The sequence below is a fragment of the Phalacrocorax aristotelis genome, chromosome 7 (assembly GCF_949628215.1).
Source record: "Phalacrocorax aristotelis chromosome 7, bGulAri2.1, whole genome shotgun sequence".
NCBI lineage: Eukaryota > Metazoa > Chordata > Aves > Suliformes > Phalacrocoracidae > Phalacrocorax > Phalacrocorax aristotelis.
This window is the reverse complement of record NC_134282.1, coordinates 33,922,860-33,949,036: the sequence shown is the minus strand read 5'-3', so window position 1 is coordinate 33,949,036 and position 26,177 is coordinate 33,922,860. Positions and strand designations below refer to the sequence as shown.

At 55.7% G+C, this 26,177-nt stretch overlaps 1 protein-coding gene across 1 annotated transcript in view; it reads left to right on the top strand.

Annotated features, from left to right (window-relative positions):
* The first annotated feature begins 983 nt into the window (after positions 1-983).
* CSPG4 (chondroitin sulfate proteoglycan 4) overlaps positions 984-26,177 on the top strand; it is a 32,948-nt gene continuing 7,754 nt past the window's right edge. The window contains exons 1-9 of the mRNA XM_075099924.1: positions 984-1,145; positions 14,383-14,546; positions 15,690-19,271; positions 19,567-20,046; positions 20,506-20,682; positions 23,986-24,184; positions 24,382-24,516; positions 24,680-24,834; positions 25,710-25,893. Of these exons, the coding sequence (XP_074956025.1) occupies positions 1,061-1,145; positions 14,383-14,546; positions 15,690-19,271; positions 19,567-20,046; positions 20,506-20,682; positions 23,986-24,184; positions 24,382-24,516; positions 24,680-24,834; positions 25,710-25,893 (5,161 nt within the window). The 5' untranslated portion in view covers positions 984-1,060. The remainder of the gene's footprint in view (positions 1,146-14,382; positions 14,547-15,689; positions 19,272-19,566; positions 20,047-20,505; positions 20,683-23,985; positions 24,185-24,381; positions 24,517-24,679; positions 24,835-25,709; positions 25,894-26,177) is intronic.

Sequence of the window (26,177 nt, the reverse complement as noted above, 5' to 3'; positions counted from 1 at the left end):
ACCAAGCCCCTGACAATTGCTCATAAAAAGTTACTAAGAAAACAGCACATCCCAGGTTTGTTTAATGTCTTTATTAATGATCTGAAAGCAAGAGTAAACAACAAATTAATTATGTTTGCAGATGACTGTAAGCTGGAAGGTGTTACAAACGCTGTCAAAGACAGCAAAGTCACACCAAGGGCCCTAAAGAGGTTGGAAATAAATCAGCAGGAAACAAGCTGCACATAATCCATCAGTGAAACATGGTACGGGGGAAATGACCTGAAATATAGACATCCAAGAGGAAGGAGGGGTGTGCTGCACAAGATCCAAGCAGAAGGCTGGGAGCAGGTTTGGAGGGGGATGGAGAGATGGGAGGCAAGCTACACCATGAGCAAGGAGAGCCTTGAAACACACCAGGGCTCAGCAGGGCAAGGAGCAGGGACCCTGGGTGAGATGCTGGATCTCCAAAAGCTTGTGACCTTGTCCTTAACACATGTAGCATTGGCTTTGCACCTGGGCTAGAAGCTGGAAAGCTCTTCTCCTAGTGCCATGCTAGTATGGTGGGACCATTATGAACCCTGAAGGCTGAGGATCATCCTTTAGTCCTGCTGAGAGAACTGTGAGCTTTTGATAGCTGCTCATCTGGGTCTGCATGGACACCAGGAGCTGGTTTTGCTCCCCCAAAAATGGCTGGTGCCGGGGAGAACTATGGATGCCCCACTTTGCCTGAAGCAGGCGGCGCCTCCGGAGCCACCCACCACACCCGACATCAGGCTTCTTCTCCCGCTGGTGGTGGCGGCTGCTCCTCCCTTCCCTCATCACCCTGGCGGGAACAAGGGTTCTTTGAGCGGCGGGTGGGTGGCGGGCGGGTGGGGGCCTCTAGCCCTTTAAGAGAGAAAATTGACTTTGTAATCTGAGCTAATTCCTCCTTTCTGACAGGCGGGAGAAGTTACGGGTCCCTCCCTCGCTCTGCTTTATTAAATATAGTAGTAGCAACAGCACTTGCCTGGAGGCAGGCGCTGGCAGAGGCTGTGCTGTGCCTGGAGCCCGAGCCACTGCTCCAGCCCCAGGGGACACCATGGGTGCCCAAGGTGGCATTGCCACGCTGCTGCTGCTGGTGACCTGTCAGCCTCTGCCCCTCCATGCGGGATCCCCAGTCGGAGGTAAGCCCCATCCCACCAGTATACCCGAGGGTTGGAGTGGTGAGAAACCTGGGGGGGATAAGGCTTCGCTTTGGGTGATTGGGGTGGGCTGGGAGGGATGAGAACCCAGGGGGGAGCAGTGTGGGCACCCATGGGTGGAGGCTGTCCCTCCCTGAGGTGCAGGGGGCCTGTCGCCAAGCCGGCAGGAGCAAGGAGAGGTGGCTGCCTGTTTTCAGGCAGGGTGCTTGGGCTGGGTTGCCCTGCATGGAAAGACGAGGGAGGGAGCAGGGCTGCTCACCCAACATGGCTCCCAGGGTGCTGTGTGCCCTGGCTATGTCTGATGCTTTGCCCAGGGACACACACAAATGTGGTGCTGGGTGGGATGAGGCTTGCTCCCTGCATGCATGCAGAAGCTGCAGGGCTTTGGTCTGCACCATGGGCAGCCCCTGGGAGAAAGGCACCTTCCTGCTTTGCCAAAGCCGTGCACCATGGGGAAAGAGCACGAGTACGTCCTGCAGCCCTGGTAGGGAGAGTCAGCCTTCCCTGCCCATGTTTGGCCTGCCTGTGAGAGCAGTTCCTCTCATCTGAGGAGCAGGAGCTTGGACTGGTGGGAAGGACAGAGCTGGGCAGCATTTGCCAGGGTATGTGTCGCCTCCCAGCTCTGCTCTGTCCATCTGCCCTGTGTGTATGGGGTGGGCGAGATGTTGCACCCTGTGCATGTGGTTAGGGTCTTGCCTCTCCTGCCAGCACAGCCTCAGAGAGGTACAGGATCATCCCTCCAGGTGATGGGGCACTAGGGTCTGTCTGGGGCTGAGGGTGTCCCGCGGGAGAAGGAGCCACAGTGCAGCAGGACAGGCTGGCCCCAGGCAGCAGGGAGGGCAGGGGGTGCTGACTGCTGCACAGAGACAGAGCTGGGCAGAGGGGTTATTGCAGGTCACAGGCTGGGTGGGGAGCAGACTGGGTGGTTTATATCCAGTTTTCCCCAAGATGTGACCAGGTTTGACCACATGGCTCTTGGCATGGCGGCGTTCTCTGCCTCAGCATCCCAACGGCCATCCCACAGCCCTGCTCCCACCCTGCACCTCCTGCCTGTGCCTTCTGCCTCCTACTCACTCCCCTGCTCTGGGACACGTGTACCAGGAATGGTCTGAGCCTTGGCAGGCTCTGCAGGGTCTGGACACGGGTCTCATCCTGCTCAGGACAGCTCTGCACCTTAGCCTAACCCTCCAAGCTGCGCTGACCATTTGCACTAGGTCAGCGGCATCCACAGCTTCAGAAGTGGAAGGGATTTAAAAAGCACTTTTTTCCCTAACTCAATCCAAAAATAATATAACATCTCACCAAACAGTTCCTCTTCCCCAACCCTCCCCGTGGGCACCAGGGGACTATTTCTGTACCCGGACAAAGCAGACGCGCCAGCTGCAACCCTGGGTCTGGGCACCAGTCTCCTGTGAACCCCATCCCCTCAGGAACATCCCTGCTGAGACTAGCAGCGCTGGTGCCAGGTGTTCCCATGGGCTGCCTGCCATGGGACAAACCTCTATCCCCATCAGGGAGAGCCACACCAGCCATCAGCAGCATGCCAGGCACAGGGCTGGGGCAGGCTAGTTTTTAGGGGCAAAGCCTGTGTTTTGCATTGCCTCCAGGCCCAGGCTCAGGGGCCCAGGCATTCTGCCCAGCCTGAAATGGAAAGAGTCACTGTGTACATCAACAAATACAACACTATATCAAAAAGAAAAAACACTCATAAACTTGTCCTCTTGACATCTGAGTGTGAAGCTTTAGTAAACTGTTTTTAGACAGCCTGGCTCTCCTCTGGTTCCCAGTGAGGTCACCTGCAGGCTGAGCTCCTCCTTCCCCAAAAACCTTCTAACTGGATGTTTGTAATGAGGAGGGATGTGGGAGGAAGAAGGAATTGGATGCGTAGGGACCCTGTGAGCAGTAGTCACCCCAAGCTTCCAGCAAGGACGTGCCAAAAATGTACCCCTCAAGTCTCAGGTGGACTCCCAGCAGCGGTGATGGGGGTCCCAGGACCCCGGCTTGTCCATGACTGCCCCACGCAGAGTTCTTGCTCACGGGCAGGGAATGGTGTCTGCCTCAGGGGATCTGGCTGGGACCCCTCCTGCTTTATCGGGGGTTATCAGCTCTAGGGAGCCACCTCAGCTATTTCTCTCCTCCACTTTTGGAAATCTGACCAATTTATTCAAACTTTCTTTTTTGTGAATGCACCACATGTTTTGAGGTCATAGCTCCAAGCAGCTGGAAAAGTTTCCAGCTGATGGGAAAGCACAGGAAAAAGGCTGAAAAGGGGGGAGAATGCAAACTGGTATCGTGGGAATCGGGGAGGAATATTCTCGTCTCACTTTTATATTTAGCAACAGAGGGCTGTGGGCAAATATATAATAAGCGCATTCCTCCAAGATTGCAGGACAGGGTTAAGCTCACCCGGAGGAACTAATGTCAGGTTGAAGGCTGGACAGTAACAGGACTTTGGAGGCGGGAGGCTAACGCTGTCTGTGTGCCTAAATAAAGCTCAAAGCACAGACTGTTCGTAACAGGCGTTGGCTCAGATGAGCCTCAGCTCCCAGGGGCTGCTCCCTCAGTCCTTTCCAGGTGCCTGGAGGAGATGGGCTCTGGCTTGTCTCCTTTTTGGGAATCCAGCCTCCCTGAGCATTAGCATCATCCCCAGCCTTAATCCAGGAGAGTCCTAGAAACTCCCCAGCTCATATCTGTACACCTCCCGGGTCTTGCCTGGGCATCCCAGGCCATGTCCATGTGCCCAAGTTACCCCAGCAGGTAGAAGGCAGGTCTGCATGCAGCACAGCCCCATTTGCAAACAGCCCCTTCACTACCCCATATCTCCAAAACGCTTGGAGACACAGAGTGAGAAGTCTGTCCATCGGAGACTGATCATTCCCAAACCAGCCCTTCCCTGAGCCATCTCCATCACGCCCTGTGCTTGGTTGCACGTTGCCAGCTGCACTTGGATAGGATGCCCCATAGAGTTTTTCCAGGGTAAATGTAACAGAAAAACTGAGGTCAAAAGGAATGCATTATGATCTTTCTCCCTGAGCTGCTGCCATGGGATCGGACATGCCTGCATGATGCTCATTTTACTTGTGAAGTTTGCAAATGGACCCGAGGCCTTTTGTTAATATGTCACAACCAGAGAACCCACTTTGCCCTGTTGCAAAGCCAAGGGCTGCATCGCAAAGCAGAGCCCAGTGTCAGAGCAGATCTGGATTCTGCAAAGCTGGGCTTAAAACCAAAGAGGCGGAACTGCTGCAGCCCTCCCCGAACCTAAGATGGAGAGGATACAGGTTTGCCACCCAGTTTGTCACTCTTCAGCTGTCGCTCATCCTCAGAACGGACCAAATAGGGCTTCCGAGCATCCTCCTGCCAACTGGCAGTGAGGTGGGGTGAAAGGTGTTTATGCCCTGTGCCCTGGATCCAAGAGGGTGGAAATTCCCATTTTCCATCCTTCCTCCATGGGTGTGTCGCCTGTGCCGGTTGTGCACTGCTTTGTGCAATACCTCTGGGAGCTGCCCTGTGCCCAACGGCTGCTCTTGGCTGCCTGACAGACAGACAGACAGTAGCAGCAGAAAGCATCCTGGGGAAGGGATGCCAAAAATTGATGGGAGTGGAGAAAGTCATGGGGCAAACAGCACAGTTTGGAGGTGGCCAGTCCCATCACGTGCCTCCAAGCTATGGAGAAAAAAGTTATATTCATCAATCACTGTGACTCACTGGCTGTTCAAAGAGTCTTCAAGGGCTGTGAGTCAGCTCAGGATGGGGCCTATGGATCCCTGCTGCTTCTTTTGTCCAAATCTTGGTTTTCTGGTGGCTGTTTTTCCTCCCTGCTGTGGGCGGGCAGGGGGAAGGTGGGTGGGGGAGTTGGTATCAGAGCCCCTGGCTGCTTGCAGTGCCAACCCCAGGCGTGTTAATGGATGTTCCCCATCTGTTGCCATGCCATAAGACCCTCTGTTCTCCCCAGTGCACAGCCAGAAAGCAAGGGGGTGTCAGGAGGAACTTCCTATTCCCTTTCCCAGCCTCTGGCTGGGCTTCAGCCGGGCTTTGAGGTTTTTGTGCATCATATCCCACAGAAATTTCTGGGCCCACTGGGGTCATTTCCTCTGGGAGCTGGGGAGGAGAGAGAGGAGTTTTGGCCTGAGGTAAATGTGGCTGAGAAAAGCCTCCTGCCCTGGCCCACAGCCCTGGGAGGGGATGTGCATGCCTGCTTCCACACCCCCACAGCCCCACGTGGCCAGCTATATGTCCCCCCTGCACTAGAAATAGAGCAGGCATTTATTTTCTCTATAAACATCACCCCACTGCTTGTTTCTCATAGATGGAAAAGGCGGGGGGGTGACAGGGGTGAGGAGGAGGAGGCAGGGTGGGGAGGGATACCACCAAAAGCTTGAGAAGAGAGAGGAGAGGAGAGGAGAGGAGAGGAGAGGAGAGGAGAGGAGAGGAGAGGAGAGGAGAGGAGAGGAGAGGAGAGAAGAGAAGAGAAGAGAAGAGAAGAGAAGAGAAGAGAAGAGAAGAGAAGAGAAGAGAAGAGAAGAGAAGAGAAGAGAAGAGAAGAGAAGAGAAGAGAAGAGAAGAGAAGAGAAGAGAAGAGAAGAGAAGAGGAGATTTCAGGTCTAGAAAGGGGAAAAAAGAAAATACTCATTTTCTTTGCAGTTAGAACTGGAAGGCAGACAATTTAGCATGTCAACTCCATATGAGCAAAAAATATCCTCTCTTTCCCCTTCTACACTGCAAACACCCCTCCCTGTCCATGAAGACACTTCTTTACCTGTTGCAGCACCCAGCGTCACCGAAAGCCTATCCTGGCCATCGTCTTTGTAGCACTGCAGAGCACAGGGTGCTGTGGGTGCTGCCCTGCCAGCATGGCTATAACCAGATCATCCTGAGCTGCACGTTTTAAAAGCTCCTTCTCTGCCCCTGGATGGTGAAATTAAAGCTGTCAGGTAGCTCATGGCAGAGCTTCAGCATCTCCCTTCATGCACCAGGCTGTATGCTACTCTTGTGCCTGTCCTTCCCCCCCTTATCCCAATTTTGGCTGATAGCGGCCCCCCCCCCATCTTGGCACTTCAAGAGCTATTTAACACCAGCTAGGCTTGGAAATGTCTGAGCCAGAGCATCTGGAGGTGGGCCCCTCTCCAGCGGCAGCCGTGTTCTTTGTTGACAGCAGGCAAGGATCTCTCCGGTAATGTCCAGCCATTCCAGGGATGCCTGTGAGCATCTCCTGGACAGGCTCTACTTCTCACCCTGACAGCTCCTGAGATGTTTCTTCCCTCTGCCAGGGCTGGGAACCCTCTTGGGAACAGGCACCAGCTCCATCAGGTGGGCAGGGATGGGATTTGGGGCTCTGCAGGTGGGATGTGCACCCTGGGTGCCCCGACACAAGCCACCAGCGCAGGCTTCCCCCAAGGTCCTCCTAATCCTCCAGCCCTGGGTGTCTGGGATTGTCCCCTTGTATGCCACCACGTGCCCCCCTGCAGCTCTGCAAGCCCTTCCTTCATCAGGTGGGAAGGTGCCAACATGGACCTGTGATAGGGAAAGCTGCGGGTGTGGGAGATAGGATGTGCAGGGTGGAGCTGGAAAACCTGACAGCCAGTGAGAGGGTGAGGCAGCTTGGGAGAAAGAAAGAAAGAAAGAAGAAAGAAAGAAAGAAGAAAAGAGAGAGAAAGAGAGAAGAGAGAGAGAAGAAAGAGAGAAGAAGAGAGAAGAGAGAAAGAGAGAAAGAAAGAGAGAAAGAGAGAAAGAGAGAAAGACGAGAAAGAGAGAAAGAAAGAGAGAAAGAAAGAAAGAAAGAAAGAAGAAAGAAGAAGAAAGAAAGAAAGAAAGAAAGAAAGAAAGAAAGAAAGAAAGAAGAAAGAAAGAAAGAAAAGAAAGAAAGAAAGAAAGAAAGAAAGAAAGAAAGAAAGAAAGAAGAAAGAAAGAAGAAAGAAAGAAGAAAGAAAGAAGAAAGAAAGAAAGAAAGAAAGAAAGAAAGAAAGAAAGAAAGAAAGAAAGAAAGAAGAAGAAAAGAGAGAGAGAGAAAGAGAGAAAGAACAAACTCAGCTTGGGATGGTTTGGAAACCACGTCCTCCGGGGCTGATACAATATTTCCAGTCCAACTTCTCCTGGCAGAGGGAGCGTGAGCGAGCCTGAGTCACACTGCAGGGGATGGCACAAAAGCCCCATTGAGCCTCCTACTTTCTCCCCGTGCTTCACTTCCCAGGGCAAAAACTCCAACCACCTTTTCCAGCTCAGGCTTATTCCTTAAGTCCCTCCAGAGTAATTTAGCCACATGAAAGTCATTAACAGCTCTCCATCCCTGCTCCCACTCACGTCAGGCTTCGGGGGTGCTCATCCTGGGGATGCATCCCCCCAGCTCTTCCTAAAAGCTCCATGACCTTTGTAAGGGAGATGCAGCCCATGCTTGGCCAGGGCCGTAGCAGTGCCAGCTATCAACTCCTTGCCCTCCCCTCCGTGGCTCTGCATCTGGCCGAGCAGGAGAGCACAGGAAATACCATCAGCTTTAGGGCTGCTTGAATCATCGTAAAACCACGCTGGATAAGCAAGGCCTGGAGCTCCAGAGCGCCAGCAAAGCCTCCTGGACCCTGCTTTATGGCCTCCAGCTCTAGCAGTTCCTTCATGCTGCTTCATAGGGATGGGGGAGGCAGGCAGGAGCAGGCACACACATTGAGGAGGGGGTCGAGGGCTGGCAGGACGTAGGATGATACGGCAAGCCCCCTCCCAGGCAGCGCAGAATTAGCAGGAGCCATGTTTTCCCCCTCACCCCAAAGTCTGTGGGCTGCAAAAAGGCAAATTTTTTTTTCCCAAGCTGTCAGGCAAGAGCCAGGGGAAGGCGAGCGGGAGAGCAGCTGGCAGGGGAACAGGGAGAGGAACTGAATTAAAAAACACAGACAGAGGTTTTCAAAGCAGTGCAGTGCAGCCAGAGGCAGGGGCAGGTGATCTGCTTTGGGAGGCAGGGGCCAGCAGGATGGAATAGGGGCAAAGCAGAGCACCGTATCCCAGGGGCTCTCATCCCACACCTGAAACAAGGGTGATGGCCACTTCTGGCAAGTGCTTGGCTGTCGGCAGCCCTGAGGAGGATGATCAGCTGTAGCTTTGCTGGCGGTTTCCCGGGCGCTGCTTTCCAACAATCTCTGCTGGCCGGCACTCCTAGAAAGCATTGGCTCTGGGGAGCCCTGCTGTGAGGGAAGGCCAGGTGGAGGGTGGAAGGCAAGAACCGGAGCTCTCATTCCCATTGCCAGGGTTTGAAAAGCACGCACAGCCCTGGCTCGGGGTGTGGGAGCTGCAATCGCCATCTGGGGTCGCGGGGGATAAAACCTGGAAACGGGGATAGAGCCTTCCTCCTCAATGGGAGCTATCACAATAGGGATGGGTCCATGCCAATGCTACCCCACCCCATAAATCTCGAGGCTGAACCCCAGGATACAGGACAGCACGGAGAGGCTTTTCCCATGGCAGGGGCTGCTTGCTGGGCTGGCTCTGCCCTGTCCCAAATGCCTTAGCCTATCCTGGAGGCAGCCCCACGCTGGCTGCGGAGGAGGGTCCTGCCAGCACGAAGGGGACCACAGGATGTCTCAGAGGTCCCCACCAGGCTTGGATGCCATCGCTGCAGCCCAAGACTGGCTCACATATGACCCATCTCCATTGCACTGGGATTTCCTCCCTGCAGAGACCTGAATGGGTGCTCAGCCCTCCTGCTGCACCCAGGCACCCACTCAGGACTCTGGGAGTGCCTGAAGGCAGCAGCACCCCAGTCTCCCCACCTGACACCCCTTCCTCCCAGCAGAGCCCCAGCCAAACCCCAGAGCCACTCCACAGCAGTTGTGTTTGCCTTAGCCTGCCTCGCAAGCTGCTCATTTCCTTCCCCGTAAAACGAAGGGAATGTGTAACATAATGAAGCCTTTCTCAGAAAGCCCATCAGATCCTTTCCTCCCCCAGCCCTTCCACCCCATGTGGGGACAGGGACACAGCCCAGCCCTGCCACCTCCCAGGGTGCAGCTGGGGTGTAAGGGGCTGTGGGTCCTGACAGGCATCACAGAGCCAGGCTCAGGATTAGGGAGGCTGAAGCACTGGGGCCACCCATAATGGTCTTGCCCACCCTGTCTGTGCTGGGAGAGGGGACGGTAGCTCAGGCACATGCTGTGGGGGGACCAGGAGGGGTTCAAGCTGCCAAGCAGCATCCCCAGGGCTGGACAGGTGTCCCCCAGCCCATCCAGTGTTTGCACAGTGGGTGGGTGCAGCATGGTGAAGCTGGCAATGGATGAGCTCACTGCCTTATAAAGTCAATAAAATAAGAAAAAGAACCCCAGACAACTCAGCCTCACAACAAGCTCCCGATGCTGCGGAGGAGGAATACACCAGGCTGGCCATGGGGTGCCCCGCCAGCATCCCAAGCCAGTGGTTGGGGCTCAGCAGCAATGGGCATGCTGCCTACACAGGGGCCACTTGTTGGCACTGGCCGGCAGGCAGGAAGGAGGGCAGCCGGCAGGCTGGGCTGCACCCGCTAGCGCACAAGCCAGGGGCTGTTCAGGCAACAAGGAGCCTTCACTCCCCGGCTGTTTTTCCACCCTCAGAAAACTGGTGTGGCTGGGGTGGGAAGTGGCTGCAGACACAGAGAGCCTTTCAGGGGGGTGTGTATGACTGCACCGGGCTCTCCTGGCTCCCACTCCAGTAATTAAAGAGCTGCTTTAATGAATTTCAGTCCCTTCCCTGCAAACACACGTGGGCCACCAGCCCTGGCCCCCACCTGTCCCCCACTGCAGACTGAATGAAGCCTTGTTGAGCAGCCAGCCCCTCCTCAGGGCTGTGCTGCCGCTTCCCAGGTAGGGTTTACTCCACTCCTTCCTCCTCAGCCTCAGCATCCTCCTCCTGCAGCGCCTCAGGGACTCGTTTGTATCCCTCACACACCAATGTACCTCCTCACACACACCCCAAAATGCATCCAGCTGTCCGACAGGCAGGGCTGCGGATCCCCCCAAGCTGGGGTAAGAGCCTGTGGGTGGCAAAGGCATCCATCCACCAGCTCACATTTCCTCCTGCACACCCAGGAAACATCTCCCCACTCCAGAAAACCCTCCCGTCCAGTGCCGGTTCATTCTGCAAACCCTCGTGCTGAGCTTTGTGAGCGTTTTCTCTTGTCTGGGCCAGGAGCTGGCTCCTCCATCCTCCTACGTGCTGAGGAGGAGGTGGGAGAAGTTTGTGTGCCAAGATGTTAAAACATGGAGGAGAGCCCAAACTAGCCCTGCTTGAGCCCCAGAGCCCCCCAGCCTGGAGCCCCCCAGGCAGATGCTGCGCCACAGTGCTGCCCCGCACGGGGCTCTGCTCCCCAAGCCACTGTAGCCAGCTCGCTATGGGGCTGGGGTGCCAAAAAACTCCCTGAACACCAAAAAACAGCAATAGGAGAGGCCAAACCCTCTGTGATTTCAACTGGAGGAGCAGGGGGAGAGGTCCAAGACATCTCAGACCCAGCGCGTGGCCGTCAGCTGGGTGGGTGCCGGAACGGGTGCCAGGGCAGCGCTGGCTTGCACAGAGTCCTCGCTTGTTTGCCGGCCCCAGGAGGAGCCGAGCACACCCAGGGCCTCACTCCCATCCCCTTGCTCAGAACTTTTGGCTCATCTCGTTGTTTTCAATGAAAAAAAAAAACCAACAAAAAACCCAAATGACACTGCAGCCTATAATCTGCTGGCTGCTGGCCGGCTGCTTGGAAACTGTGACAGAGGCCCCTCTCGCCTCAGCAGTGCCTTTTCATCGGCCTGGCAAGGCAGGGGCAGCGATTTCCTGTGGGACATGGCAAGCTGGGAATGTCAATTATTTTTAGCTGGGATGAGCAGGACAGCCAGGGTGCCCACCCCAACCCACAGCCAGGGCATGAAGACCCAGTGCCCCGCATGATGAGGGAGGGAGGGCCAGTTTGGCATCCCCATGCAGGGAGAAGGCTCAGCTTGGGTCACAACATGCCCATGGCATGATTGTGGCACCCTCAGATCACCTGGGAAAGGTGCTTTTGGGTCACAGGAGTGTATCTGAATGGGGTGGTGCTGGGATGCTCAGCCACAGCCAGCCTGTGAACATGGTTGGGTACATGGAGGGGTCCCTGCCCTCCTTGTGCATGCCCAAATCAGAGCCGCCACCCAAGTGATGAATCATGGTGGTGCACCCTGTGCCGCAAAGGCTCCTCCAGGGCAAAATGCATTTGGAAAACAAAAAAACCAATTCCAGCAAGCCATGTTTTCTGCATCTTTTGCAATGCGGAAGGCAAGGAAGAGAGGAGAAGGAGGTAAAAGCTGCAAGTCCCTTGTGAAAGAGAATTGCCACAGGTCGAGCGGTATTCACTTCCTGGCCAGGCTGCAGAGCAGAGAAGGAGAACAGCCCTGAAATAAAACAGGAATTTTGGAAGACAAACAGCAGTAATTCACACTGCTCTGCTGCTGGAGAAAAATCCCAGCGCCTTCTGGAGCCGGGCAAGGGCCTCTCCTCCCTCCCCCAGCAAACAGCACTGCTCCCCTGGGCATCTGCCCTTTCGGTAACTTTTCATAAGTAGCATTTAATGAGACAAAAGGAAGAAAACATCTCTGGCAGCTTCAGGAGAACAGAGGCAGGACAAAATGTGCTGGCTGCAGGAGCTACTGCCCCTTGTCACACTGGAAAACAGGCTGGCTGTGCTAGACCTGCTCCTCCGGCCCCAAAACATGATCCCCTACACCCATGGGAGATGCTGCCCAGCCCCTGGACTGGCAGAGGAGCTACTGGTGGATCCGGTGCCAGCAAAGCTTTCCCTTCACGTGAGAGCAGCCTCTCAGTGCCCATCTGAGGAGCATGTTTTTGGGAGTAGGGGAAGCCACAAAACTGAAATGTAGCAAAATCCTGGTGGGAGCTGGAGCATGCACACACAGAGGAGAACCTCAATGGGAGCCAGCACATAACGTGCATGCAATGTCTCTGAGGACCACAATATATTGCACATATGTGCATGCCTTGCTGGGGCCAGAGCACAGCCACCTGTGTCTGTGCAAGGAGGGAGAGGAAAATTCCCTTTTGCAATGTGCTGTGTCCTTCCTGCTCACCAAATGCCGGGACAAGGTGGTGCCAAGAGCCCCAGACAGCACCTGGCAGGGCACCCACCTTGGCCACCCTTGGCCACCAAGCAAGGTATGGTGGGGCTGGCTTGTTTTGCAAGGACCACTGGAAGGAGGGAGCAGGGCAGGAAAGGACAGCGCCCTTCAGGGCCCTGCAAAGAATAGCACAGCTCCTCTGAGTCACTAGCTAAGCTGAAGAGCACAAGGAAGACAAAGTACCCCATGCCAACAGCAGACACGAGGGCCAGGAAATGAGCAGGCTTGCATAAGGCACACTGGCAGCCCTGCCCTGGGCTGAGCAAAGGGCTTGGTATTAAAGCAAGTGCTAGATATTTCCATGCTGCCATTTCTTCCCTGCCTGGAGCGGGTGGGGTGATGGTCCTTGCAACACTGGCATTATTCTCTCAGACGCCAGAAGAAAGCCAAGGCACCTTCTCTGCTGTCAGCCATGGGAAATGATTTTTCCTTAGGTCTGGGCAAGGAAGTCTCTCCATCCCTGAAGGGCTCAGAAGAGCATCCCCTATGCAGGACACTACAGAGCTCAGATCAGAATAAAATGAAAAAAACCAAAGCAGAGTGCTCCAACTCTGCTCATGCCAAGCAAACCCTCACCGTCACCTCTAACAATGGGATTGTTTCAAACCCTCCATGATTATGGCTGCTTGTTTTTGGATTTTCACTTGCTGCACCACCCCATGAGCAAAGCCTGCCTGCTGGAGCAGGGGGAGCCTGCTCAATTCCCACCCCGGTCAGCCCCACAGAAAAGTGGGCAATAGGAAAAAAAGTAGCTGTAAGAGCGCATATGGGTGTTTACAGCCTGACTTCACCATGCAGGAGGCTGGTTTCATCCCAGCACCTAGCCTCCATCCCTTCCTCTAAAAGCGAGCAGGGGCTGGGCTGGGACCCTGGGAGAAGCCAAAGCCACATCCTCATTGTCCCGCAGCACCTCAGCAAGCTGCATGTGGGATCCCAAACCCCAGCGTGGGTCTGATGACAAAAAGTACAGTAGGGAAGTATAGCAGGTAAGCTCTGCACATACAAATTCAAGCACAGCAAGCCTCATGGACTGTGACTACATATGGACTGAAAATGTGCATGTTCACCCTTCTCAACATATCCTTACCAAATATTTACAACTTACAGGTCTTCTGAGTGCTTATGCCTCAGCCTCCAAGCACGGTTGCCTTTGCCATGGGTTGCTCTGGAGCTAACCATGATAGCCAGCAGTGCATTGCAGACACACATACTTAATGTGAGTGCAAGGCACACACATGCACTGAGCCAGGAAAAAAGTACAAGCACTTTAAAATTAAGCCTTGCTGCTCCCTGTGTTTTAAGTCTGCCCTCTCCCGCATATGCCCTGTGACACAGTCTTTCATTTCAAGACCGCATGCCATTGTGCTGAGTTCCTGTAAGGCTGATGTATATTGGGCATTGAACATGTTCCAGCTGCAGCTTCAGACGCCTGCTTTGAGCTGAGGTTTCCATATGGCCTGACATCCACATATGGATTGCAGGCACACGCGTTTATTCCTCCAGCACTGACAGAGCAGCCACCTTCAGGGTGAACGTCAACAATGTTTGGATGACATGGAGAGCTGTTAGAAAGCAATGTAAAATAGGGAGAGGAGCAGAGGTCATGGTGTTGGCTGACCCATTGGCGTCCCCAGGGCTCCCACACAGCATCTCTCTGTTCAGCAGCAATTGACACCAGCTGGGGCATCTGGCCAAGGCACAACACAGCCACTTCTGGAAGGGTTCATACGCCTCCAAAGGGAGACAGCTGAGGCAGAAGTGGGAAAGACTCATTATGGTAATGGTTTGCCTCCTAATGCTTGGGAACTCAGTCTGAAGGTAGGCACTACTGCATTTAGCCATGTAATAAGGAGGAAAGTTCCTCTAAAAGCTGCATGGGCAAGGAGAAACAGAACCTCTGCCTCCACACACCCAGCCCCTAGCAACCACTTCCCCTAGGAAAATCAGAACAGATTCCCCTGAGGGCCCTTCCAGGCTGCCGGGCTCCAGCACCATGTCACAGGGCAAATGGGGAGCCCAGGAGGGGAAAGGCTGGTGGACAGGCGCAGGGGGTTCCAGATTCACAGCACCCACACAGACGGGGCTTCTTCCTTCCCTGACCATCTCCCTTCTCTCCCCAGCCTCTTTCTTCGGGGACGGCTTTGTGGAGATGCCGCTGGCGGATGCCTCGCACACGGTGCAGCTCCACCTGCAGCTGTACACCAGCCAGGGGAACGGGCTGCTCTTCCTGGCTGCCGGCCAGCCTGATCACCTTCTGCTCCAGCTGCGAGCTGGCACCCTGCAGGTCAGCACCCTGGCATCCCCATGCAGGCTGGAATCTATGGAATAGGGCTTCATCCAGCAGCACCTGAAAGCAGCAGCCCACAGGTCCAGACACAAGCCTGGACAGACAAGCTGTCAAGACCCCTACCAGGGGATGTTAAAAGTTTAAGAATGTGGACACAATCTTGGCAGAATCAGTTAAATACAGAGAAACAGGCTCCAGCTGGGAAGCTCCTCACCCACTGCCTAGGGTGATGCTGGGGAGCATGAGGGAGACACCCGGACACCGGCATCCCATGTACATTCCATGGTCAGACATGGTGCACAGCACCCTCAGGGTGCAAGGGGTTAGTGAAGAGAAGGGATGAGCCAAGAGGATCCAGAGAAAGGAGAGGTCTCCATCAGCAGACTCCCTACTCCACCATGGGCCAAGCCCAACTGGGGCACGGGAAGGGACTTCTCTCTTGCAGTTGTGGTGTTGGTATCCACCATGAATAAAAAGAGCAGGGAGCATCTGAGGCACACATCCTGCCTCTCCTGCAGCCTCGGCTGCACCACCAACCACATCTAAACCAAAGCAGGAGAGCAAGCAAGCAGCTGGCCGGAGGTGTCCCTAATGCAGACCATGTGTCTCAGGGTCCACCAGCTAACCCTCTACTTAGGCAGGCTCCAGGCTGCTGCTTGTGGGGAGCAAAGCCTGCTATTTTCCCTGCCAGTTCCAAGAGCAGGGGCTGGAAGCAGCCCAGGCTGCAGGGATGGAGGGTGGCAGGCAGGATGGAGCAGGGAAAGAGGAGCCAGCATCTGGAAGGGCTCCTCCATGGGGGGAGAGGGAAAGCCCACTAGTGGGGCAGTAGGACTGGGGGATGGAATATGCCAGGGAAATAGCCCTGAGACTGGGATTTGCTGAGAAAGAGTGAAAAAGGAGAGAAATTCAGAGAGCAGGACAGAGAAGGCATGCCCACAGCAGGATCTAGCTGGGGAGAGAGGAACACACACAGGAGGAAGAGGGCAGGATGAACAGTGGTGAACAGAGGGACTAAAACACTTGTGAGCCCCCAGGGACAGTCCACACTTCAGTAGGTATTTCTGGTAATTGGATAGATGTCTCCTGTGCTGCAGATAACACCTTGCTTGAGCTGAGCACTTTCTATGTCCTTCCCTGCAGGCCAGGCTACAGCTGGGCTCAGAGGAGATAACACTACAGTCCCCAGAAGAGCTGCAGCTCAATAACCTCGTGATGCATGATGTGGAGCTGCTGGTGGAAGATGGCAGGATGATGCTGACCATTGATGGCCTCTTCAACAGCTCTGTGGACATTGCAGGACCCCTGCGTGAGCTGGACATCCAGTACGGTCTCTATGCCGGTGGGACAGGCAGCCTTGACCTGCCGTACCTTGCTGAGGCCAGCTCACCCTTCAGAGGTTGCCTCCACTTAGTGACATTCAATGGCCTGGATGTCCTCTCCCCGCTGTCCTCTGATGGCAGCTCCAAGATCTTCCACCAGGTCCAGGAAGGGTGCAGCACAGAGTTCTCTGCGGAACCTGAGGACCCCTTTGGGTTCCTGGGGCCACATTCCTACATTGCATTTCCCACGTGGAATGCAAGGGAGGAAGCGACCATTGAATTTGTGATAACAACGAGTGTCACCCAGGCACCCCTCATCTACCATGCAGGGCTGGAGAATGACTTCTTCTACCTGGAGATCTCCAATGGGCGCCTGAGAGGGTTTGTTGAGAAGGGGAATGGTGTTACAGTCCTGCACAACAACATTTTCATTAGCGATGAGCAGCAGCATTATGTCAAAGTCTACACAGACATCCACAAGTTTGAGATCCTGATTGATTACTATGCCTCATCCACATCCAGCAGGGGCATCAATAACTACCTGGACCTTCAGGGAAACCTCTTCATTGGAGGTATGAATGAAAAAGCTTTGCAAAGCCTGAGGGGGCACCATCTTGCTTTCACCTCTGTGTGGACCATGACCAACAACTCGTTTGTTGGCTGCTTGGAGGACCTGCGGATAAACCTGCACAGGAGGAGTCTACAAGATGCTGTGATCACGAAGGATATCACATCAGGCTGTGAAAAGCAGGAGCACTACTGGGACTATGACGAGGTGTATGAGCAGGATGAGGCACCCACTTCCCCATCTCCAGATGTCTGGTCGGGAGCACCAGGCCTGGTGGTGGAACCGTGCCAGCCAGACAATAGCTTCCCACCTGCCTTTGCAAACATCAGCAGGCTGCTGCACATCAGCCCCCTCATCGTCTCTGAAGGGGGCACAGCCTATCTGGAGTGGAAGCACGCCCAGCCAACAATAGACTTGAGCCTTGCAAACATCCGGCAGTCCCAAATCCTCTTTAGCATCACCAATGACCCGAGGCACGGCCAGCTGGAGCTAGACATTCCCGGGTCCAGGAGCAGAAGGAAGTTCACCTTGTTGGACATTGTGAATCGGAAAGTCAGATATGTCCACGATGGCTCTGAGGGGCCCATGGACCAGCTGATGCTGGAGGTGACAGTGACTGCCCAGCAAGGAGTCCCAGAGTGCTTGCGGCAGGGGCAGGTGTACCTGCTGCCCATCATGATCAACCCCGTCAATGACGGCCCACAGGTGATCTTTCCCCATGGGAACCACATGACAATCTTAAAGCACACACGGAAACACCTGACCACAGACATCCTGCACGTACTAGATGATGACACATCCTGTGATGACCTTGAATTCCAGCTGCATGGTAGCCAGCAGATGGAGGAGGGTTACGTGGAGTATGACTTTCACCCTGGAGTGCCCATAGAAGAGTTCTCCTGCAGGGACCTGGAAGCAGGCCACATAGTCTACGTGCACCAGAGTGGGACAGACTTACAGCTCACCTTGCAGGTGAGTGACGGCACAGTCCCCAGCCCTGTTGCCACCCTAAGGATCCTCGCCATTGACCCTGACATCCACCTGCACAACAACACTGGCCTCTATATCTCCCAAGGAGAGGCTGCACGCATTACCACAGCCAACCTGTCAGTGGAGACAAACGCCATGAAACAACGCGTTGCTATCCTGTATGTCCTCACAGAGCCCCTAAGTTATGGTGAGGTCCAGAAGCAAGGGAGCGTGGGAGGGGAATGGAAAAAAGTCGAATCCTTCCACCAGCAAGACCTGGAGCAAGGGCGCATCCAGTATTTTAGCACAGACTCAGAGCACCATCAGGAAGATCTTGTGGAGAAGCTGAGATTTGAGGTCCAGGTGGGGCAGAAGGTCTTGCAAAACAACACCTTTCTTATAAGGATTAAAAGAGCCACCATTAAGATGAGGACCATGGTCCCTCTCCAGATGAAGAGCAAGCGTCACAGAAATATCACCAGTAAGGAGCTGGAAGCAATGCTGGAAAATCAAAAATCTGCTCCAGTCCCTTTCCACTATGTGCTAATCCAGGCTCCCAAAAAGGGAAACCTGGAGCTGCTCGGCAACAGGCTGACCGAAGGCTTTGGTTTTACTCAAGATGACCTGCAAAGAAACCACCTGAGCTACAGTGCGACCATCAGGAACTCTCAGCAAGCAGAGGACACCTTCCAGTTTCGTGTCCATGCTGGTGAGGAGTACTCTCCCATCTACACCTACTCAATCAGCGTTGGTGGAGACCCTGATGCACCAGCCCTGACCAACGTCCTCCTGACTGTGCCAGAAGGGGGGCAAGCTGTCATCTCCAAGGACCACTTGTTTGTACAGAGCATGAACAGCATGGACTACCTCTATGAAGTGATTGAGGGGCCAGCACATGGGAGGCTGGCCTGGGCTTCATCCCATGGCTGGGCTTCCAGAGAGGAGATCACAGAGTTCACCAATGATGACATTGTCCACCACCGGCTGCTGTACCAGCACGATGACTCCGAGACACTGGAGGACGACATCCCCTTCGTAGCAATCAGACAGGGTGAGGGCAGTGCTGAGCCCGATGTGGAGGAGGTGAGAGGTGTTTTCAGGGTCTCCATCCAACCCATCAATGACCACACCCCAGTCCAGGTGGTGAACAAGGTCTTCAATGTGGTGCGCAATGGGCAGCATCTACTGACGACAGATGACATTGCCTTCACTGACAAGGATTCTGGCTTCTCTGACATGCAGCTAGTGCTGGCGAGGAAGGATATTTTATTTGGCAGCATCGTGTCTGTCGACGACAGAAGCCACCAGGTCTACCGGTTCACACAGGATGACTTGAGGAAGAAGAAGATCCTCTTTGTCCATTCTGGGGCTGACAGGGGCTGGATCCAGCTACAGGTCTCAGATGGCCTCCACCAAACCACAGCCCTCCTGGAAGTACAGGCATCAGACCCCTACATCAAAATAGTCAACAACACTGGTCTAGTCATTCACCAAGGCAGCAGAGGGAGCATTGACTCCTCTGTCCTCAGCCTGGAGACCAACATGGACATCAGGTCAGATGAAGAGATACAGTTCCTGATAATGACCCCGCCAAGATGGGGAACTGTGCTGAGAGGGGAGCAGCCAATCATGGCCTTCTCCCAGAGAGACCTGTTAGCAGGAGAGATCTCCTACCACCACAATGGGAGCAGGAACACCCGGGATGAGCTCCAGTTCACTGTAGAAGCAAACAATGTGGTGGTGGAGGACACACTGGCCATCAGCGTGTTCTTGGGCACCCATCCCAGCCCCCTGCACATAGTCAACCACAAGGAGATCCATGTCTTCCAGGGGGAAGCAGCTGGGATCAAGAAGAAGTACTTACTGGTGAGTATCCCCTTCTCTAGTCATGCCCCTAGACTGTATCACTTCCCTGGCCACCACTACAGCCACCAGTGGGACTCCATTTTACTCCCATCTGCCCAGAGGAAAGGACGCATGCCCATGTCAGGCTTTGTCCAGGGGCAAAGTGGGGTTTAAGGCCTGGCCTTGGCAAGAAGGTGATTCTGGCAGCTCATCACACAGCAAAGCCTTGGGGGAATGCACAGCAGTGGGCTGTGGGGCAGCCCAGCCTCACAGGCACCAGCCTCCCACTCATGCCTTGTCTCCCCCACACTCCCAGGTGACCCATGAAGAGATCCCTCCTCAAGACATAGTCTACCTGGTGAGCAGTCCCCCGGCCTCTGGCTTCCTCGCGATGCTTCAGCACAGCCGAGACTCAAACGAGCAGCCCAGCCTCGACCCCATCCAGTCCTTCACCCAGGAGGATATCAACAATGGCAAAGTCCTCTATCTCCACTCCAAGCTGGAGGAGGAGCATGACCAGTTTGTTGTGGACATCACGGCCAGCGGTGCAGACCCGCTGGAGGGGGTGGTGGTGAGCCTGGCCGTGCTCCCCATCACTGTCCCCCTGGACATCCGGAACATCACAGTGCCAGGAGGTGGCTCTGTCACCCTCTCCACAGGCATCCTCAACATCCCTAACACCTACTTCACATCTCTCAGCATGGAGTTCAAGGTGCTCGAGCCCCCCCAGTTTGGCACCCTCCTGAACAGCAAGCGGCCTGAGGACGGCAAGCTGCACAGCTTCACCTGGAGCGAGGTAGAGCATCCAAGGGTGCCTGCTTGCCCACCATGCTGCTTTGGTAGGGGCTTTGGCAAGATCCCGTGTGTGGGCTCCAGTCCCCAGTGCTGCTGGGAGGCTGGGGAGGACTGTGGCGCTCCTCTTTCCATCAGAGATATTTGCCTTTGGGATGGAGTGGTTTGGGGTGGCAGGTTTGCCCTGCAGACAGGGAACACATCAACCCCAAAGTGTGTTTGAATGTCCCTGAGGATACAGGGTGGGAATGCAGGCAGAGCACCCACTCTGGGCTCCAGCTCTGCTTCCCATGGGAATCCCACTCCCTGCCTTTGTGCTGGATCCATCCCACACGGATGCCCCAGAGCGAGTGGCAGGTGCCCAACTCCCTCCCTCCTCCCAGGCTGGTGTGCACAGGTCCCCTCCCCAGAGCGGCTGGTGGCTTGTGTCCTCCCAGGAGGGTCACACAGCCCTGCCCTTCAGGTGGAGAGCCAGCAGATCCAGTACAGGCAGGACGGTCCCCGGGCCCAGGCCGACAGCTTCACCCTCCTGGCCAACGCCTCCGAGATGGACCGGCAGAGCCAGCCCAGGACCCTCTTCATCACCATCCTGCCCCGCAGCTCCAAGGGGCCCCGGCTGAGGGTCAACGCCGGGCTGCAGGTAAGAGTGGGATGCCACGGGGATGGGCAGCCACCCCAGCGGGCCCTGGGTGCTCAGCACTAAGAGATCCCAGGGCTGGCCAGCCCAGCGTGGGGACCCCACGGGACCCACTCCGAGCCTGATCACGCACTCCCGGGAATTTGGGCACAGCAGAGCCGGGGTGCAGATCAAAGGCAGGCGATGGGCTCCGGGGAAGGAGGGCGGTTTGCCGGCGGGACGAGGCTTTGCAGGAGGCGGAGACCTGGCTGTCCCCCCGCCCTTCCCGCCGCCGATGCTGAAACCATCCGCAAGATGGGAGCATCGCCCCGCAGCAGCGCTCGGTCCCGCTCCCACAGTGTGCTCGGCGGAGCTGGGCTGCCACGGCGGCAGGCAGCTGCCTGCAGGCAGGCCGGCAGCGGCTCTTCACCTCCACCTGCTGAGGACAGGCACCCTGCTCGCCCTTCCACAGCAGGACGATTCCCCGCAAGCCCCCAGGCTACCCTCACCCATCCCAGGATTTCACAGGCTGGCAGCAGGGAAGGCAGCTCCTTCCATCAGGATCATCACAGTGGCTTTAGGAAAATATCTGGGAGCCTGGGCTCTGGAGAAGATGCCCAAAGGGAAGGGTACAGGCTGCCCCGCCCAGCACCAGGCACCACCTGGATGCAGAGAGAGGGGCCAGGGCTGTCAGCAAAGCTTAGGGGGAGACGAGGGGGGCTCATCCACAGCCAGCCCTGGCTCTGTGCCTGCCCGTGCTGCTCTTAGTTACAACCCCAGCCCAGGAAATTCAGCCCCCTCCCAGCAAATCCCTTTTATAGTGCATTAAGCGGTGACACCAATATCTGCCCCAACTGTGCCTAAATCCTGCGCTCCCAACAGAGAAATGTTAACCTCTCGGCTGTTAGGCCCACAGCAGTCCCTGGTCCCTACTCCAGTGCCACAAAAGCTCCTCTCTGCTTGCTAAGGAACACCACATCCCAAAAGAGCTGCTCTGGGCTGGCTCTGGCAGGGTGGGGCCGAGGCAGGGGAAGCTGGCAGAGGAGGCAGCTCTGTCCCCAGTGCCATGCATCCTGCCCAGGGCGCAGGCAGATGCACAGAGCCGACCCTGTGGAAGGGGAGCAGAAGGCTCCCTCCCTGCCTTATTTTTAGCCAGCCCATTAGCCCAGCGATTGCAAGGCACTTAGGGAAGCATGTCCTTCCCTCCCAGCCACCATACTAAAAAAGGGTGAAAAGAAAGAAAATCAATTCTGAGGCAGTGTCCATTCACTTTTCCTTTGGGATCTCCCCCAGCCCTGGAAGGGGTAAGCACAGCCGCCCAGCTGCCCGCAGGAGGGGCTCTAGAGCTGGGAAAGGCTCCCAGCTCCGAGCTGTAGTAATGCTAAAGCAACCCAGGGCTCAGGAGGGGCCCGGCCCTGCAGTGTTTGTGCTCCGGAGAGAGATGACTTCAGCGTTTAAAGGTCAGGCTGGGTCCAGGAGAGAGATTGCACAAAGCCTTCCTCTGCCGGCTGCGCCTGCCAGCGCCAGGGGTGCAGAGTCCACACAGGGCTGGGGAGACAACGGGCAGGATTCAGACCCTGAAGCAGAGCCACCTGGAAAGGACCAGGCATGTTTTCCCCAAGCACCTTCTTGGGTTGTATCAGGGGAAACAATGGCTGGATGCCACCAAGAGAAAGGCTTCCACTGGTGCACCAAAACACATGGCCACGCTCCTGGCGCTAGTTCGCTGCCTCCCTGTGTGCTCTCCAAGAGAGCAGAGGCAACACGGAGACTGAGCAAATACAATAAGCCGGGTAAGCAAGAGCAGGAACCAGGCGGAAGGCTTTAATAATTCAGAGAGGATGGGGAGCGTGGTGAAGCAGGTCAGCTCCAGCAGCACGGGCACTGCATGTGCCCATCCCCAGCGGCCAGCAATGCCCCAGGGCTGCCGGTCCCCACTGCTTGCAAACTCCTCTCTGGGCTTTGACCAAAGGGAGTTTTCCTTGGCACTGAGCCGCAGGTCTGACTGCAACTTCACCGGGCACTGAAGTGACCTGGCCATGGGTGCTGGGAACAGGGAGCAGCCCAAAAACCTTGGTACATGCACGGCAGAGCAGCAGCTCCCACAGTGAGGGCTTCAGCTCCCACCCCAGCCATGTGTCTGGCAGTGCTTCCCCCATCCCATCTCTCCAAAGCTGTGTTTTTGAGCCTGCCTCCCGCCATCCCATGGGGACTGCCGAGGGATTCAGTTTCACTCTCGGCACCCACACCCACTCAAGAAATGTTTTGGGTTAGGCCAGCTGAAAACAGCAGAAAAGAGCTCATCTAACCCAGCACGGCCAGCTGAGCAGCTCCTCCAGCGGCCGGGTGTTGTCATATGGGTTTGCAGGATGCGGGCCAGGCTTGTGATGCTGTGGGATGCAGCACATTCTGCCCCTCCACCCTGCACGAGCTGCGGAAAGGCTCAGTCAATGCACCCTGCTATTTTGGGGCATCCTGAGGGTGAAAAGCAGCCCTGGGTTGCGCAGGCAGAACCTGTCTGGCAGTGCAGGATTCATCCCCATGGTCTGCTGAGGCCACAGAATTAGGAGTGGGGAAAATGGTTGCCTCCAGCTGGAGAGGGGAGATGCCCCCAGGCCTTTGGGGTGGCAGTGTCCCCGGGGGGCGTGTGGGCATTGCTGGCAGGGTGAAGCAGCCCTGGGAGACTGGGCATGGCCCTGAGCTTGGCCACATACTTATCATTCCTGGAGGGTTTGCTGGGTCAGCTCCTGGCCTCACTGCAGCCTTGTGAGGGGGCGGTGGGATGGGTACTTTTCTGGGAGCACAAGCTAGAAGAAACACCCAACCCTGGAGAGACCTGGAGAGATGGGGCTGCAGTTATCACATACACAGCAGCAGCTCAGGGAGTGATTTCAGGGCTTGAGGATCCCACAAAAAGCCCTTCTTCTGCAGAGCAATGTGGAGAGACACGTCAAAGGCACAGCTTCTGCCCCAGCCTGGTGAGCCATGCCAGCACTGTGCCTTCTTCCATCTCCAGTGCTTGGGGAAACTGAGGCACGGAGGGGCAAGCCCTCACCTCTGTCCTGCACACATTGTGGGGATGCACGAACCCAGCAGCACAGTATGTGCCAACAAACACAGCAGTGGTGTGGGGTGACGCAAGGCTAGGAAGAGGACAGATGATGGGACATCACCCAGCACATGGACAAGGCACCCTTGTTGGGCTGGGATGTGCTCAGGCACCCAGCAAAGCAATCTGAATTGGGACAGGGTCCAGAGCAGGCTGGGGAAGGGGACAGAGGTGCTGGGGGTATCCCAGGGGGATTACAGCCTCTCCCTATGCCCCAGCTGCGGGAAGGTACCACGGCTGCCATCAGCCCCTACATCCTGAGCGCTGAGGACGAGGATTCCCCAGCAGAGGAGGTGACCTACTCCATCCAGCCCCCAACCAACGGGAAGGTTGTGCTGAGGTCAGCACCCGGCACTGAGGTCCGGCAGTTCACCCAGGCCCAGATAAACAACGGCCTCATCCTCTTCATGCACCAAGGTAAGGCAGGGCTGAGGTGCCCCAGCCACCCAGCACCAGTCCCAGCCCAAGGGAGGGGACACGAGCGGAGGGGAGCACTGTGCCACCAAGGCAGATGCTAACCCCATCACACAGCATCCTGGTCCAAACTGTGACAGGTTAATGGGGGCTGCAACTCCCATGCCCCCAATAAATGCCCAGATCTGTGCTTTCCACAGGGCCCCTGGATGGGGGCTTCACCTTTGACCTGTGGGATGGCGAGAATCTGTCTCCTGGGCACTTCTTCCTCGTTAGGGCCCAGAGAGAGCCCCTCATCAGCCTGGCCAAGAAGCAGAGCCTCACCGTCTGCCCAGGTGGGTACAGGGACATTCCCCATCCTCCCAGTTCAATAGCAAACAGGGCCCTTGGACCCTTCCATCACCCCTTGCCTGAGTGCTGCCAAAAGATGCCTGTGGCAGAAGCTGCAGGTGGGTGGTAAAGTGACAGGTTGAAGTCTGTACTGGACATGTTTTTCAGGTGCCCTGCAGCCCATCACCAGCCAGAACCTGCAGGCAGTGAGTAACAGCCCCGCTGGCTCCACTGCTCTGTACTACAGCATTGAGCAAGCCCCGCGCCTGGGCAGGCTGAGCACCTCCTGGGGGGAGGAAATCAGGAACTTCACCCAAGCCCAGGTGAGCTTTTGCCTCCTGCAGCCCCTCAGGATCCCAAGGCACAGCCCTCTATCACCCACTGCAGCCCAGGGGTCCCAGCCCGACCCACTGCTAGCGTGGGCAGAGGTACACAATCCCTGGCAGGAGGCGAGCAAGGCTGCAACCGCACCATGACTTTCCAGCTCTGCCAACAGCTGCTAAGAGGGATTACAAGCTGCCGCCCCAATGCTGGCTTTACCACAGCCACCAGCCTTGGGCTTAGTGCTGGGGGAGGCTCAGGGATTTATAATCCCCTTTTTTTAGGCTACCTTCCTGCTGCAGACCCAGCCATCCTGGCTGCTGCCTAAGGCAATAGGCAAGCATGATGCTTTCACCCCAGCTTCAAGCAAATCCTTGCTACCATGCTTCTACACAGCCAGGCTTCTCCAGAGCATGGCAAAGAGCTTATTTCTAACCCTCCCTCAGAAGCATGCAGGTTTGCCCACCCTGCAAGCTCCCCCATGCTGTGCTTGCCCTTGAAGGCAGCCTGGCCTGACTCTTGGAGGATGCTGAGCAAGCTCAGCTCTTCCTCTCAGCCTCAGTTTCCCCAGTTGCTGGACAGAAACATCCTGGCATAGAGGCACTGTGAGCTCTCGATGATGGCTGCTGTGCCACGGCTGGTGATGATCCCCATTTCTCACCTAACTAGGGCTTGGCTGCTCCTTCCTACAGCCAAAACAAGAGCTGAGGTTGCACACATTGGCTTTCACCCAGCATCACCAAGATCCCCCCTGGTGTTACAGTGCCCATCACAACAGAGTTGAGACAGATGCACCCATCTCCCACAAGGTATCATCCACTCTGAGTATTTATTTTGCCATTTAGCAGAGCTCATTGAGTGTCTTTTTTTATTTTAGGTGGACAGCGGGTTGATTTTCTACCAGCATGAGATGCCAGAGAAGCCCTTCTGGCTCACCCAAGATGCCATCCGCTTCCGTGTGGTTGCTCCCACGACCATCTCAGACTCCTTCATCCTCCTTGTGCTGATCTCCTTTGAGGCCACCTGTCCCCAGCGCTCAAGTCAGCTATGGAGAAATGCAGGTAAAGAAGGAAGGGAGAAGCAAGGGACAAACAAGCCCTTTGTTTGTCTGAAGACACCACCTTGCAATTTCCCGTGGCCACTCAAGCACAAGCTTTGATATTATGTCAAGCAACATCTAAAGTTGCAGCCATCCTTTTGCTGGCTCTCTGTGCAATTCCTTCTTCCATCATCTCACCAAATTAACAAGTCCCGGTTGCCTTCTCATCCCTCTGCATTTCTTTGCAACCCTTCTTCTGCTGTAGCTCACTCTCCTCTCCAGCAGATCCTGGCTCTTCCTAGGGAT